This window comes from Chlorocebus sabaeus, chromosome 20, assembly GCF_047675955.1.
Source record: "Chlorocebus sabaeus isolate Y175 chromosome 20, mChlSab1.0.hap1, whole genome shotgun sequence".
NCBI lineage: Eukaryota > Metazoa > Chordata > Mammalia > Primates > Cercopithecidae > Chlorocebus > Chlorocebus sabaeus.
This window is the reverse complement of record NC_132923.1, coordinates 83,862,094-83,878,190: the sequence shown is the minus strand read 5'-3', so window position 1 is coordinate 83,878,190 and position 16,097 is coordinate 83,862,094. Positions and strand designations below refer to the sequence as shown.

General features: G+C 42.3%; 1 protein-coding gene and 1 pseudogene across 3 annotated transcripts in view; one reads left to right on the top strand and one right to left on the bottom strand.

The window, feature by feature from the left end:
• Window positions 1-1,112: 1,112 nt before the first annotated feature.
• On the bottom strand, window positions 1,113-1,286 carry LOC119626196 (ATP synthase subunit ATP5MJ, mitochondrial pseudogene; annotated as a pseudogene).
• Window positions 1,287-3,134: 1,848 nt separating this feature from the next.
• SCP2 (sterol carrier protein 2) overlaps window positions 3,135-16,097 on the top strand; it is a 126,514-nt gene continuing 113,551 nt past the window's right edge. For 2 of the 3 annotated variants that reach the window (XM_007978724.3, XM_007978725.3), the window contains exon 1: window positions 3,149-3,329. In XM_007978724.3, coding sequence (XP_007976915.1) covers window positions 3,261-3,329 — 69 coding nt within the window. In that variant the 5' untranslated portion in view covers window positions 3,149-3,260. Of the gene's footprint in view, window positions 3,330-16,097 lie in introns of all 3 variants that reach the window. The other variant, XM_007978723.3, reaches the window with a different exon arrangement.

Sequence of the window (16,097 nt, the reverse complement as noted above, 5' to 3'; positions counted from 1 at the left end):
ATGGTGAAATCCTATCTCCACTAAAAATACAAAAAATTAGCCAGGCATGGTGGCCTGCGCCTGTAATCCCAGCTACTCAGAAGGCTGAGGCACAAGAATCACTTGAACCCAGGAGGCAGAGGTTGTAGTGAGCTGAGATCACACCACTGCACTCTGACCTGGGCAACAGAGTGAGATTCTGTCTCAAAAAAACAAAAACAAAAACAAACACAAAACAAAACATACAAACTATAGTTGGGTATAAGATTAAAAGAAAAACCCTCCCTCTTCCATATTCCATGCATTTATTTTATTCTATTTTATTGAGACAGGGTCTCACTCTGTTGCCCAGGTTGGAGTACAGTGGCGCAATCAGTTCACTACACTCTCAGACTCCTGGGCTCAGGGGATCCTCCTGACTCAGCCTTCCAAGTAGCTGGGACTACAGGTGTAGGCCACCACACTCGGCTCATTTTTAAATTTTTTTGTAGAGACAGAGGCCTCCCTATGTTGCCCAGGCTGGTCTCAAACTCCTGGCCTCAAGTGATCCTCCCACCTCAGCCTCCCAAAGTGCTGGGATTACAGGTGTGAGCCAGCATGCCTGGCCTCCACCCATTTAAAAAGATTTTTCTTCTTTTTCTTCTTTTTTTTTAGAGATAGAGATGTTGCCCAGGTTGGTCTTGAACTCTTGGGCTCAATCAATCCTCCCATTTTGGCCTCCCAAAGTGCTGGGATTACAGGCATAAACCACTGTGCCTGGCTGCTTTTTGTCTTTTTGTTTTTACAGAAAAGGTCTTACTATGCTGTCCAGGCTGGAGTGCAGTGGTTATTCACAGGCATGATCATAGCTCACTGCAGCCTTGAACTCCTGGACTCAAGCAGCCTTTCTGCCTCAGCTCCCCAAGTAGATGGGACTACTGTCGCATACCACCACACCCAGCTTAAAAGGATATTTGATGTATTTTATCTAGCATTTCTGGATGGTTTTTTTTTTTGGTACACTTATTCATGCCACAAAGTAAGTGGTACTTATACAAGTGTACAGTGATTTTTCAGGTTCCTTTCTAATATAGCTTGCTTAAATTCACAAGCCAACTAATGTTTCATTTCATGTGCACTCTAAGTGAAGCTGGTTAATGATGACCATAAGCAGGTGCAGAAGCTTTCAACATTTTACTTATTTTATCAGTACTCCTGATTTTATAAATGATGAGGCTCATCAACCCCATTCCCACTCAAATCTGACAAACTTGGGTATAAGAGGGCTTCACAGGCATCCAAACATTTTTAATAATGTTTTGAAGCATCTTGGTGTGGGACAAACAGCTCAGGCTACCCCAGAGCCCCACATCCAATGACTTAGAAAAGTCTGTGTTTTATAGTGGGAAATGTTTGGATTATTTAGTCCGCCACATTGGAAAGGGAAGTGTTTTTTTCTCAATCTTTTTGGTATTAACAAATACCTTTTATATTACTATCTATCCCCTCTGCCCCTCTATGGACTCCTATTTTGAAAGCAATATCCAGTGGACCGCCAGCATTTGTTACATAACATTCTTGACCTTAGGACTTGTTGTTCTATTAGGTTGGTAACTTTGTTTGATCCACGAATCATACTGCTGTCTTTATCAGCCCATCAGTTTCAAGAAACAACTGTACACCTCAGTGCCCTGACTTGTGCTTGTTTTTCTTTTTTTTTTTGGTTTTGTTTGGTTTTTTAGAGACATGGTCTTGGTATGTTGCCCAGGCTGGAGTGCAGTGGCTAGTCAGAGGTGTAATCACAGCACAGTTGTAGCCTTGAATTCCCAGGCTCAAGTGATCCTTCCACCGAAGCCACCTGAGCAGATGGGAGAGGCATGCACCACTGAGCCCAGCAGATTTTACTAAGTAGGTCTAGTTCTAGCTCAGTAGTTCTTTACTAAGCACAGAGCGGCTTCTTAGAATCTTCTACACTTGATCTTAGCCAAATAGCCAAGAAGCACTCTTTAGAATCTTCTAGGAGAGCCTTTCTACATGCTGATACTGCAAACCGAAAAGTATATGAAACATCTCAATTAATTTAGAAGTTAATTTTGCCAACTTTAAGGACGTACCCGGAAACAGGTCCATGCCTTTCTTTAAAGATGATTTTGAGGGCTTCAGTTTTTATAGATATTGGGGAAGGATGAATAAATTTTAAAAATATGTGGGTAGATAAGAGGCAAACGGTTGCGTTCTTCTGAGTCTTTGATCAGCCTTCACATGTGAGAGGGGGGTAGAGAAATAGTCACTTATGCATTCATCTAGCTCAATGAATCTGCATTTTTACATAAGATAAAATAAACAGAGGGCCAGGAACTGCGGCTCACGCCTGTAATCCCATCACTTTTCGAGGCCGAGGTGGGCAGATCACCTGAGGTCAGGAGTTCCAGACCAGCCTGGCCAACATGGCAAAACCCCATCTCTACTAAAAACACAAAAATTAGCCAGGCATGAAGGCGTGCGCCTGTAATCCCAGATACTCGGGAGGTTGAGGCAGGAGGAGTGCTTGAACTCGGGAGGTGGAGGCTGCAGCGAGCCGTGTTCGCGGCATTGCACTCCAGCCTGGGCGATAGAGCGAGACTCCGTCACAAACAAACAGACAGACAAACATGGAAGGCTGTTTCTACCCGGTTTGCTGGAATAAAGTCTCTGTCTTCCAAATTCCTTTTTGGAGAACTTTTGTTCACGAGATTAAAAAAGGTCAGGCAGCTGCTTACGGAGCCTGTATTTTTTGATTTACACATTGTATTCATGTGTGAGATCCTGCCCATCCCCGCTTTCTTGGTGTCTTGTGAGTTTTAATTCATGAATTCACTCTCAACTGCCACCGCTAACAGGACACAGGCCAATTCCAACACGAACCCCAACGGCTCTCCTCAGGATCACCTTTCACCAGTCCGCTTTCCCGCCAATTCCTCCTCTCAGTCTTAGGCCCCACTGCAGGTCTACTCCCGCTCACCGTGCAGAACCTAAGCACAAGCTCAGAGATGGGGACTGGCTGACTCAGTCCCACGCCCAAGTCCGCAAATTAGTGCTGCTGCCGCCAAGGGTTACAGAACGCTCCCTACCCTACAGGACGCGCCCCGCCCCTGCTCCCCTCCCCTCCGCCCCGCCCCGCCCCCACGCACGCGCACTCTCACCCGCCTGTGTTGCGGTCCGCGGCCCTGGCCTCGGGGCCTCAGGGAGCTCCGGTGCAGTCTGCGCCTGTCAGTCCCCGCAGTCGTCCGCCGCGCCGGCCCCTGTCCCGCACTGGTGCAGCCATGTCCTCTTCCCCGTGGGAGCCTGCGCCCCTGCGCCGGGTGTTCGTGGTGGGGGTTGGCATGACCAAGGTAAACCGAGCAGCGGCCCCGCTGGCCGGCTGAGGCTCGGGGGCGGTGGGTGCCGGGTTTCTCTGCCCCTCCGGTCTCCTAGCTTCGGCTGCTCCGCGCGTGGGGCATCAGCGTGGCGACTTGGTGGCTTGTAATATGCGGAATCTCTGGGGTCATAGCGTCTCGGGCTGGTTCCTGCGGCCTTCTGCTTCCTCCTTCCCTTTTCTTCTGCTCAGAGTTCATGAAGCAGCCGCGAGATAACCCAAGGATCTCACCTCTTTAGATTCTGAGCGGTGTCCCGAGGTGTGTGGGCTGGCTTGCCCCGGAGGGAGGCAGGTCGTGAATGCCGTCTGCTCGACCCTCCCAGGAACAGCCCCCACAGGAGCCCTCGTAGAGACAGCTCCAGATGTGGATGGCGAGGAGAAACGCTGCTGATGCCCAGCGCCTCGGCCCAAGTGGCAGAGTCCGGCCTCCCTCTGTCCCTCCAGTGACTGCTTGGGACCCGGACGCCGCAGGCTCCCACGGCCGTTTTCCCCTCATTGCCCGCATGCTCTCTGAATGCCAAACTGCCTTTCGTTTCTCCCCCGACTCAGTTGTCTAATGCCTCTGTTGCTTCTGTTCTGTTTGTACCGTGCGTCTTCACCTGGTTAACTTTTGTGCATCCTGAAAGGATCCGTTCAGATCGGATCTTCTGCAGGACGCCTCGGATCCTCCTGACTTTCCCCTAGAGCCTTGCACTGTGCTTACCTCTGTCTTACACTTAACTCTACTTACGCTTACTAGGCAGTACCGCAGCTCTGTGTGCGTCTGTGCGCCCCCTTAGCATGGCAGCTCCTCTAGGCTGGGTACCTGGCTTATTCGCTGCTGTGCCCCTCACCCTGATCGTTCCTGATGCCTGAAGACCTTCAGTGAATGTTAGTTGAACAATCCTAAATGGATATGCTTTGTGAAAGAGTTCTTAGGGAGAGTGCTATTTCTGAGAAAACAGTCCTAAAATGTTTATTATTTTACCAGTGGGCTGAGCGTATGCAATTCAGTCCAACATGTAAATAGGCCGGGAGCGGTGGCTCACGCCTGTAATGCCAGCACTTTGGGATGCCAAGGCGGGTGGATCACCTGAGGTCAAGAGTTCGATACCAGCCTGGCCAACATGGTGAAACCCCGTTTCTATTAAAAATACCAAAACTAGCTGGGCATGGTAGCACACGCCAGCTACTCGGGAGGCTGAGGTGGGAGGATTGCTTGAGCCTGGGAGATGAAGGTTTCAGTGAGCCGAGATCACGCAACCGCACCCCAGCCTGGGCCGTAGAGTCAGTCCTTGTCTCAACAAAACCCAAAAATATCTATGTAAATGGAAAAGTGGACCAATACCTTATGAAGCAGAAGGACATCATCCTAGTGTTTCACAGAAGGGGAGGCTTCTATCACAGGTGGACAGTAAGATCTTTCGAAGTAAGGTATTAATGCAGTCAGATCTTCCTCTGGCTGCTGAATGCCTGATTATATGTGCTGTATGGAAAAGCACAGTTGTCTAAACCTTTGGAAAATAGATGTATTCCTTTTTCCTCAAGTTGGGAGGTAGAAGTGGGGTAGGTGTTACAGTCCAGAGGGAAGGGATGAGGAGTTTGGGTAGTGCCATTAATGATGTGCCTATTTGGCCAGTGTACTTTCCTGTGGGTCTGGTCTTCTGGAATGTGGGGCAGAGTCTGATGGAGGAGGGAGAAATATTGACTACACAACACTGTAACACTTTTTTTTTTTTTTGGAGACAGGGTTTTGCTCTGTCAACCAGATGGGAATGCAGTGGTGCAATCATAGCTCACTGCAGCCTTGAACTAGTGGACTCCAGCAATCCTCCCAAATAGCTAGGACTACAGGCATGCTACCATACCCGGCTAATTAATTTTTTTTTTTTTTTTTTTTTGTAGAGACAGGTCTCACTACTTACTACTAGATGGGTCTCATTTCTACCATATATTACTGTTACAATTTATCAAAATACTTTATTTTTATTTTTTGAGACAGAGTCTCACTCTGTCCCCTAGTCTGGAGTGCAGTGGGGCGATCTCAGATCACTGCAACCTCTGCCTCCCAGGTTCAAGTGGTTCTGCTCAGCCTCTCGAGTAGGTGGGATTACAGGTGTGTGCCATCACGTCTAGCTCCTTTTTGTATTTTTGTTTATTTTATTTTTTGACACAGATTCTTCCTGTGTCACCCAGGATGGAGTGCAGTGGTGCGGCCTCAGCTCACTGTAACCTCTGCCTCCTGGGTTCAAGCAATTCTCGTGCCTCAGCCTTCTGACCAGCTGGGATTATAGGTGTGCGCTACCATACCTGGCTAATTTTTATATTTTTAGTAGAAACAGGGTTTCATCGTGTTTGCCAGGCTGGTCTTAAACTCCTGGCCTCAAGTGATTCCTCTGCTTCAGCCTCCCAAAATATTGGGATTACCAGCATGAGCCACGGTGCCCAGCCTAGGTAATACTTTAAAGTTCCATTGATAGATCTCAGCTGTTGGGGTTCCTCTGTTATGTTTCTCAATTTAAATAGCTGAATTTGACAATATGAAGTTCTCTTAACAAGGTTTTATTATTCACTGTAGGAAATGAGTTGGAATTCCTATGGTGGATATCAACAGGTTTTGTTTTTTTTGTTTTTTTGTTTTTTTTTTTTGAGACAGAGTCTCGCTCTGTTGCCCAGGCTGGAGTGCAGGGGCGTGATCTCGGCTCACTGCAAGCTCGGCCTCCCGGGTTCACGCCATTCTCCTGCCTCAGCTTCCCGAGTAGCTGGGACTACAGGTGCCCGCCACCACGCCCAGCTAATTTTTTGTATTTTTTAGTAGAGATGGGGTTTCACCGTGTTAGCCAGGATGGTCTCAACCTGCAGACCTCGTGATCCACCCACCTTGGCCTCCCAAAGTGCTGGGATTACAGGTGTGAGCCACCGTACCCGGCCGTCAACAGGTTTTAACACAACTAAGTCATGGCTGCCATCTGACTGACAGCAAGCCACACCCTTCGCTTATGCTGCCTATCTCCAGATATACCCTCTTTTCATTTACTTAAATGCTACTTATCTTTCAAGAACTAGTCCGAGTCCCATACCTTCTTAAAACTTCCTCAAACTACTCCAGTACACCAGTCACCTTTTTTGAAATTCTGGTGCCCTTATAGTCAGAACATATAATTTAGCACTTCAGTTTTTTAGTACTTTTATGTATGGTAATTTCATGAAATAACATCTTACATCACAATCCAGTAAACACATACAAAACTTATTTGTAACAACTGAAACAATTTGTTAAAGCAACGCTTATTGCATGTGATGAACTCTTGGTATCCCTAAGGTATATCTTAAAAAAAAAAAAAATTTGCTTGGCTGGATGTGGTAGCTCATGCCCGAAATCTCAGCACTTTAGGAGGGCGAGGCGGGTGTATCTCTTGAGCCCAGGATTTGAGAACAGCCTGGGCATTATTGGCAAAACCCCATCTCTACTAAAAATACAAAAAATTAGGTGGGCTTAGTGGCACACATCTATAGTCCCAACCACTCGGGAGGCCTAGGTGGGAGGATCACCTGAGCCTGGGAAGTCGAGGCTGCAGTGAGCCCTGTTTGAGCCACCACACTCCAGCCAGGGTAAGGGGAGTGAGACACTGTCTCAAAAAAAAAAAAAAAAAAAAAAAGTGCTGCTCACAACCTACTAAATTGATTTGGTCATAATCTAATAAGTACAAATTTCAGTTTGAAAAATATTACATTATTTTATTTAATTTTCAGCATGTAATGGATTTTTATATATCCATTCAATTATCTGACTCTAAGGTTCAGAGGGACTAAGTAATTTATTTTGGTGCAGCTTTTAAGTTTTGGAACTGCCTTACTTGAAATCTTTCCATGCCATCTGTACCGTATATTACTGTTATAATTTATCATTGAGACATATATTCAGTAAATATTCTATGGGTTATATGCTAGAGATGCAAAAATGAGAAAAACAAAGTTCCTGTTTTAAAGCAATGTCTAATCTGGAGGAGAAAAGAATAAACAAGTAATTTAAATAAGATTATTTGAGATATTTGTTTAAACATGGCAGATTGAGAACATGAATTTATCTCTGTTGGTGCTTTCCATATCCCACTAAAGCAACAATAAGGAAAGAAAATGATGTTAATCCACAAGGGCAAAGTGAGTAGGAGAGGAAACAATGCTGAGAGATATCAGAAAATTTTTGGAAGATTTTAAGTTGGTGGAGAAGTGATCACTGACTCAGAGCAGGGGGACCACTACCTAAGTTCCTGAAGAGGGGTTATACTGGTTGAGTCTCCCAGCAGAACTCCAGAAGGCCCAAAACTTGGATATACTAGGTGCCAGGTAGGGTGGGAAAGAAGAAAAAGACTATTCTAAGGAACAGTTAGGTCCCAATCTCTTTTACCACTAGGTGACTTTACCTTTTCTTAGCAGAGTATTGGAGACTTTTTCTCTGGGAAAACTGAACAGATGAAGAGGCTTTAGAATCATCTGAGCTGTTAGGCCCAAGTTGAAAAAAAGGGAATTAAATTGAATTCTGCATGCTAAAGGGTAGTACTTCCCAGCTGTGAGAAGCAACACTGGTAGTCACACATGTACGGCTTTCCTGGCAGAGATTTGGAAAATTATTTGAAATGGCTCCAGAGAGAAGCCAGCTTGCTACTCCATCATCTTGTGGTGAAGATTAGCAGTTGATAAGCTTCATTCATGCAGAGAGCTTCCTTCAGGTGTTTAATTGTTTTAATTATGAACAAATAGCCAAGGATCACCAGACATTCAAGGAAAATTTCCAACAAGACAATGGTCAACCCCCCACTCAAAAACAACAAAATACTAAGGAAAAAATTTGGAGGAGGGATCAGAAGACACTTAGGGAACAAAAGAAAACCTAAACTGTAACAACTTCAGGGAGATAAGTGAAAATATTACATCTCTGAAAAAAGAACTGAATGCTATTAAAAAAAAAAAAGATATAGGAAAGAGCTCTTAGGAAATTAAACATATTTTGACCAAAACAAAATATTCAATAGAAGATAACATAAAGGAAATCTGGAAAATGGAGCAAGAACAAAGAAATGGGTATTAGAAGAGAAAATAAAATTAAATGATTAATAAAAAAGATCTAATATCTAGTTAATGAGTTCTAGAAAAAGAACTGAGAACATAGAAGGTAAGAGATTATCAGAGAAATATGGAGAATTTTCCAAACTGAATTTTTCAGTTTGAAGAGTCAATCCAATGAATAAAAAGAAAACTCATATCAAGGCACATTATCATGAAATATCAGAACCGTAGCATTAGATTTCTCAACAGAAACCTTGGAAGCTACAAATGACAGGATAATGCTTTCAAAATTCTTAAGTAAAATTTTTTATCCTAGTATTCTATTCCCTAATAAATAATCCAAATTTGAGGGTAGAAAAAAAGTTTTTAATGTAAGCACTAAAAAATTTACTTTTTACACATCCGTACTCACAAAGCTAATTAGAGAATGAATGTGTCCACCAAAATGGTGGAGTAATTCAAGGAAGAAGATACTGGATCCTGGAAACAGGGTAACATAGAATAATGAGAAAAGCCCCAGGATGGCATCTGTGCAATGACTCAGTTTGGAATATGTTCTGGATGGTTCCAGGAGGGAGTTCTCTAGAAAAAAACATTTTGACCATGTTTTAAGAGAGATTTTAGAGATGAGTATATTAGAGTTGGAGGTAGGCACATAAAAAGCAAATGAAATGAAATACATGAGTTATGCAAGTTAAAATCAGTAATTATGTTACTGAGCATTAACATTAGTATTGTTATGAGATTATTATGTGTGTAACATAGTTTAAAATACATAAATAAATATAATTCTGCTTCATCCCTTGGTGTTTGAGAATTAAGATTCTTGGTGGAGAAGGAAAGAGATACAGATGTAATACAGAAGGGAGTAGGTAGAAAATTCTATAATTCTGAATTTCTGAAGAAAAGAGATACAGATATTAAACAGAAGGGAATAGGTAAAAAATTCTATAATTCTGAAAAAGTACTAGTGTAAACTTTAGTATTTCATCTTTAAATATTAATATAAACTTTAATTAGCATTTCATCTTTAAATATTTTTCTGGCTCTGTCCACTGAAGAAGCTTAGAAATAATGACCAAATCTGTGACATCCATACCATTGTGGTCTTAAAATATCTTTTTCTACTAGAAGAAATGGCTGGTTGCAGAAATTGCTGATTCCACATGGGGCAGGAAATGTACAATGTAAGTCTAGAATATTTTGTCACTCCTAATTGCAAAGAAGTTTTCAAAGCCTATTTGAGTGATGCCGAAAAGATTCAGGAGCCAACCTGAAGTTCTCACTTACCAAAGTTGAGAAAATTTGAGCTTTAAAAAAGATAGTAATTGCAGTTGATTAAAACCCATCAAGCTGGGCACAGTGGCTCATGCCTGTAATCCTAGGACTTTGGGAGGCCGAGGCAGGTGGATCGCTTAATTAAGCCCAGGAGTTTGAGACCAGCCTGGGCAACATGGCGAAACCTCGTTTCTACTAAAAAAAAAAAAAAAAAAAAAAAAAAATCAAAAATTAAGAAAAAAATCAAACCCATCAAGTATGTTTAAACATGAGTTTGTGATAATATTTTAAAAATAAACTAATTATAGTCTTTGGAGGATAATAGGGAACCTACTCATGGTCTTGAAAATTTATTGTTTTTCCCGTATGAACTGTATCATTGGATAATTAAATAGTAGATGAGGAGTAGTGTCTTCTATCAAATGTATTCAAGTAATAACTGAAAAAGAAATGACAGAACATTACCATCATTTTTGACAGCTGCCAATGAATTTATCTAGCAAGAGTTCTCAAAATATGGTTTGTGGAGTCCTGGGGGGCAGTCTCTGAGACCATTTGAGGGGACCTGAAAGATCAAGACTATTCATAACAATACTAAGATATTATTTGTGATTTTGATTGTATGTTGACATTTACACTGATGGTGCAAAAGCAATGGTGGGTAACACTGTTGGCATCTTAGCATGAATCAAAGCAGTGGCACCAAACTGGTAGTCACTGTATTTGTTATGCACTTATGCATTCACAGGAAAAAAGAAAAGCACTAATTTTCACTTAAGACCTCAATGAAGCAGAAAACATTTGTTAATTTTATTGAATCTCAACCCTTAAGAGATGATTTGCATTGTGAGCTAAACCAACTACTTTTTTCATGAAACACGTTTTACTTGAGAGAACAAATGGCACACATGTGATGGTTAATTCATACTTGAGTATTTTACAGACATTTTCTCAAAAATGAATGAAGTCAGCAGTCACTTCAAGGAAAACAACTTAAGTGTTTGCTTCTAATGAGAAAATTTGAGCTTTCAAGTGAAAATTAGAATTTTAGAAAACTTGTATCTGCTTGATAACCTCCTACTATTTAAAATTTATTATTTTTTAAACGGGATGAGTAATATTAACAAAGGTGAGTTTTTGGAATTATATAAAGTCAAAATTTGAAAGGGCCATATAACTCTTGAAGCCACTGTTTTTCCAGAAAACCAATGGATGATGTTCTGCATTCTTTAAATAATGATCCACTCATTTATGTATACATTGAATGGATCAGTAAGAGATCCATTCAAATACATGATTTTATTATAACAGAGTATGAAAAGTTCATTGATACCGTTTCAAATTCTACATTCCAACTAATCTTTAAGAAACCTTGGCCTGGGTGCGGTGGCTCACGCCTATAATCCCAGCACTTTGAGAGGCCGAGGTGGGTGGATCACCTGAGGTTAGGAGTTTGAGACCAGCCTGGCTAATGTGGTGAAACTCTGTTTCTACTAAAAATACAAAAAATTAGCCAGGCATGGTGGCGCGTACCTATAATCCCAGCTACTCAGGAGGCTAAGGCAGGAGAATCACAGGAACCTGGGAGGCAGGGGTTGCAGTGATCGGAGATCGCGCCATTGTACTCCAGTTTGGGCAACAAGAGTGAAACTCCGTCTCAAAAAAAAAAAAAAAAAAAAAAAAGGAGAAAGAAGAAAAAAAGAAACCTCTACTTGGCCGGGCATAGTGGCTCATGCCTGTAATCCCAGCACTTTGAGAAGCCAAGGAGGGTGGATCACCTGAGGTCAGAAATTTGAGACCAGCCTGGTCAACATGGCAAAACCCCGAAACCCCGTTTTTATTAAAAATACAAAAAGGAGCCAGGCGTGGTGGTGGACGCCTGTAATCCCAGTTACTTGAGAGGCTGAGGCAGGAGAATCACTTGAACCCAGGAGGTGGAGGTTGTATTGAACTGAGATTGTGCCACAGCACTTCAGCCTCAGCCACAGTGCTAGCTAGACTCAGTCAAAAAAAAAAAAAGAAACATCCTCTCTCAAGAAAAAAAAAGGAATGTCTGTACTCAGTTGGGTCCAGTGACTCATGCCTGTAATCCCAGCAGCTGGGGAGGCTGAGGTGGAAGACTCACTTGAGCCCAGAAGTTTGAGACCAGTCTGTGCAACATGGCAAGACCCCGTCTCTACAAAAGATTAAAAAATTAGCTGGGTGCAATACTGTATGCCTGTAGTCCCAGCTACTCAGGAGGCTGAGGCAGGAGGATTGCTCTAGCCTAGGAGTTGGAGGCTGCAGTGAGCTACATTCATGCCACTGTACTGCAGCCTGGGTAACAGAGCAAGACCCTATCTTTAAAAAAAAAAAAGAATATCCACAATTCCAACACTCTTCCCTTTTCCAACTACATATCTGTGTTAGGTCACATGATATACTTCATAGACTTCAACTAAAACAACATAATGCTAAAGTTCAAATGAAGAATCAGATATGAGAATTCAACTGTCTCCTGAATTAAAGAGAATTGCAGAAATGCAAACAATGCCATTCTTCCCACTTTATTTTGGAAAATATAATTATTTTTCATAGAAATTATTTATGTTAACATGTAATGGATTTATTGTTTTTGATGAATTGGAAAATCTTTTAAAATGTCTTTAGTTTTAAGTTCTATTATGATAGCTATTAGTAGATATAACCTTAATAATCGAAAGCTCTTTGGCATTTTCAATAATCTTCAAGAGTGTAAAGGGGTCCTGAAACTAAGAAGTTTGAGAATCGCTAGATCTAGTCTCTACTGCTAACAACACAGAGAAACAATCAGATATATGCTTCCTAATGAAAGAATACACTACCACCTGTAGTTTTGTCAAAGGGATAGAATGTACGATCAACTTTTGGATCCAGTTGCCAATTTACAGGAAATACAGAGAATAGAAGTACACGTTCAACTACATGAGGAGGCAGTCTGCAAAATCCAGACTCTGGGAAACTGTAGGTCAAATGCTGTGTTCTTCAACAGACATGTCCTACTGCATTTGAAAGGAAAAGAAAGTAGTAAAGGGGAGCCTGTAGATTAAAAGAGAATTAAAATACTTTTTTATAAATGGGCAATACTAAACTATAATGTCTTTGGATGCATATTTGGGTGATAAAAGTATGAAATATTCCAAGAGAGTAATTACTGTAGGAATCGGGATAGTAATTACTTTGGGGGTAGAGTGGGGATTGAGATTGGGACAGAGTATGTGGAGGAGTTTCTGGGGTGGAGGACAAAGTTCTATTTCTTGATCTGGGTGATGATAGCAAGGGTTTTGCCTTAAAACAATTTATTAGGATATGCATTTAACTCCAGAAAAATAAATCCTAAAAATTGTACAGTAAGGAAATGCAACCACAAGTAGACAACTGGCCCAGTAGTTTAAAAAAATGTATTTAATAAAGCAAACACTGAGAATTAAATTAACACCAAATTGTGATTCTGCTATGTAAGGAGGGTAAGAGATAAGTAAACTAATGTATATGTGGGGTAGCAGAAAAGGCCTGATCCTCATTGGTCTTCATAGGAGATTATGATATGACTTCTTAAATTGATGAAGAAAGAAATGGTAGTATAAGAATACTTAGAAACTTGTCAGTTTGTAACAAGAAATATCTGAAAGAATTGAAAGTGGATGCTTTGGGAGCAAATAAGGCTACTGGGTGGCCAGGAGCAGTGGCTCAAGCCTGTAATCCCAGCACTTTGGGAGGCTGAGACGGGCGGATCACGAGGTCAGGAGATCGAGACCATCCTGGCTAACACGGTGAAACCCCGTCTCTACTAAAAAAAAAAAAAAATTACAAAGCACTAGCTGGGCGTGGTGGCAGGTGCCTGTAGTCCCAGCTACTCGGGAGGTTGAGGCAGGAGAATGGCGTGGACCCGGAAGGCGGAGCTTGCAGTGAGCTGAGATCCAGCCACTGCACTCCAGCCTGGGCGACAGAGCGAGACTCTGTCTCAAAAAAAAAAAAAAGACAACTGGGTGCAGAGTAGTGAGACAGGATTGCTGTTTTTATTATAAAGTTTGTGGTACTTTTTGTCTTTGTCTTTTGTTTTTGCATTTCTTTTATGAAAAAATAAAATATAAATAGAACATTACTAGCACCTCAGAAGGCCCTCTTGTGTCCTCTTCCAGCCACTGACCCCTTGCCTTCAAAGGGTTACCATTATTCTGACTTCTGACCTTTAATATGCTGGATTAATTCTGGCTTTTTTTGTTCAACATTATGTTTGTGAGATTCATCCATAATTTTATGTATAATTATAGTTTGTTCATTTTTGTTGATGTAACATAGTCCATTGTGTGAATATATTGAGAGGTGAAGCCAGCTGGACTTCCTGGGTCAAGTGGGGACTTAGAGAACTTTTCTGTCTAGCTAGAGGATTGTAAATGCAACAATCAGCACTCTGTAAAAACGCGCCAATCAGCTCTCTGTGTCTAACTAAAGGATTGTAAACTCACCAATCAGCACTCTGTAAAATGGACCAATCAGCAGGATGTGGGTGGGGCCAAATAAGAAACTAAAAGCTGACCAGCCCAGCCAGCAGCAGCAACCCACTGGGGTCCTCTTACGTGCTGTAGAAGCTTTGTTCTTTTGCTGGTCATGAGAAATCTTGCTGCTGCTCACTCTTTGGGTCTGCACTACCTTTATGAGCTGTTAACACTCACCGTGAGGGTCTGCAGCTTCATTCCTGAAGTCAGCGAGACCATGAACCCACTGGGAGGAACAAACAACTCCATGACACACCACCTTTAAGAGCTGTAACACTGCAAAGGCCTGCAGGTTCACTCCTGAAGTCAGCAAGACTACGAACCCACCGGAAGGAAGAAACTCCAGATACATCTGAACATCTGAAGGAAGAAACTCTGGATACCCCATCTTTAAGAGCTGCAACACTCACCGCGAGGATCTGCGGCTTCATTCTTGAAGTCAGCAAGACCAAGAACCTACCGGAAGGAATAAATTCCGGACACAATATTATCAAAGATAAAGCTGGACACTAGTTAAGGCAGTGAGGATTGACTTGCATCAGTAATAAGTATTGCAGTAGGGAAAAGAGTTCAGCATGTACTGAACTCAACTTTGATTTGTAGAGAAGTCAGTGGGTGTTTAAAGGAAAATGAGGGAGTAGGGTAGAGAGCAAGCAAGGGTTCAGTAGAGTCAGGGAAGTGGAAGATAAGAGTGTAAATGTGAGTAGGCCAGCTGTTTTGCCTCGCTGGCAATTACCTAATTTAGGATTCTGTCCTCTCACAGAGACTGGGAGACAGAGACTATCCTCAGATGTTGGCTGGAACAAATAGTACATTGTTTTGGCAGCCTAGAGTTTTGTCAGGCAAGCACTTTAAGCTGGGCAAGGGTTGTTTTAGGGATGTGGCCTTGTGCTATTAGAAACTATGTGTTCAAATAGAGAAGAGAGCTCAGAGGAATCTAGCTAGAGTCTGTTCAAGGAGAAGATCCTTGTCATATACCAAAGTTTATCCAGTCTACTGTTAAAGGACATTTGGTAGTTTCCACATAAATTTGCTTTTAATTTTGAAGGAATAACGTTGTATGTGTTTATTTGCTTGACTAACCTTTTAAAACTTGCCTTGATTTCAGTAAGAAATTAGAAAGTGGAGGCCACATGTGGTCGCTCATGCCTCTAATCCCAGCACGTTGAGAGGCTGAGGTGGGTGGATCATTTGAGGTCACGAGTTCGAGACCAGCCTGCCAAACATGGTGAAACCCCATCTCTACTAAAAATACAAAAAAAATAGCTGGGCATCGTAGTGCACACCTGTAATCCCAGCTACTCGGGAGGCTGAGGCAAGAAAATTGCTTGAACTTGGGAGGTGGAGGTTGCGGTGAGCCGAGATTGTGCCACTGCACTCCAGTCTGGATGACAGAGCAAGACTCTGTCTCAAAAACAAACAAACAAAACAAAACAAAAAAAAAAGAAAGAAATTAGAAAGTGGAGCAGTTTCACCATACAGATGATAATTTAATCATTAATGGATATTGCTTGTTAAGAGTCTAGTACAGTACTGTTGAAATGGGAAAGGTTCCCTTGTCCGCCTCACAGGGTGTGCTATGGGTGTGTGGCTTACTTCTTCAGTGCCCCCCTGTTCAAACCTCTAGGGGAGCATACAGGTAGGTCGGCTGTGGGGCTCTGACTCCACAGCAGTGTCTAGGGCTGAATGTTTACAGTTCCTGAAACCCCAGTGGGCCTGTGCTACAGGGTACTCTCTTAGTCTATAGGCGGCTTGTGTTAACCAGCTCAATTAGACCGCCTTATCATGAGAACAGATGGATTTCTGTATCCTGGGGTTTCTTGCCTTGGTGTACCAGAAGAATTGTATCACACATGGGTTTGCAGAATAAGTGCAAGGTTTTATTGAATAGAAGTAGCTCTCGG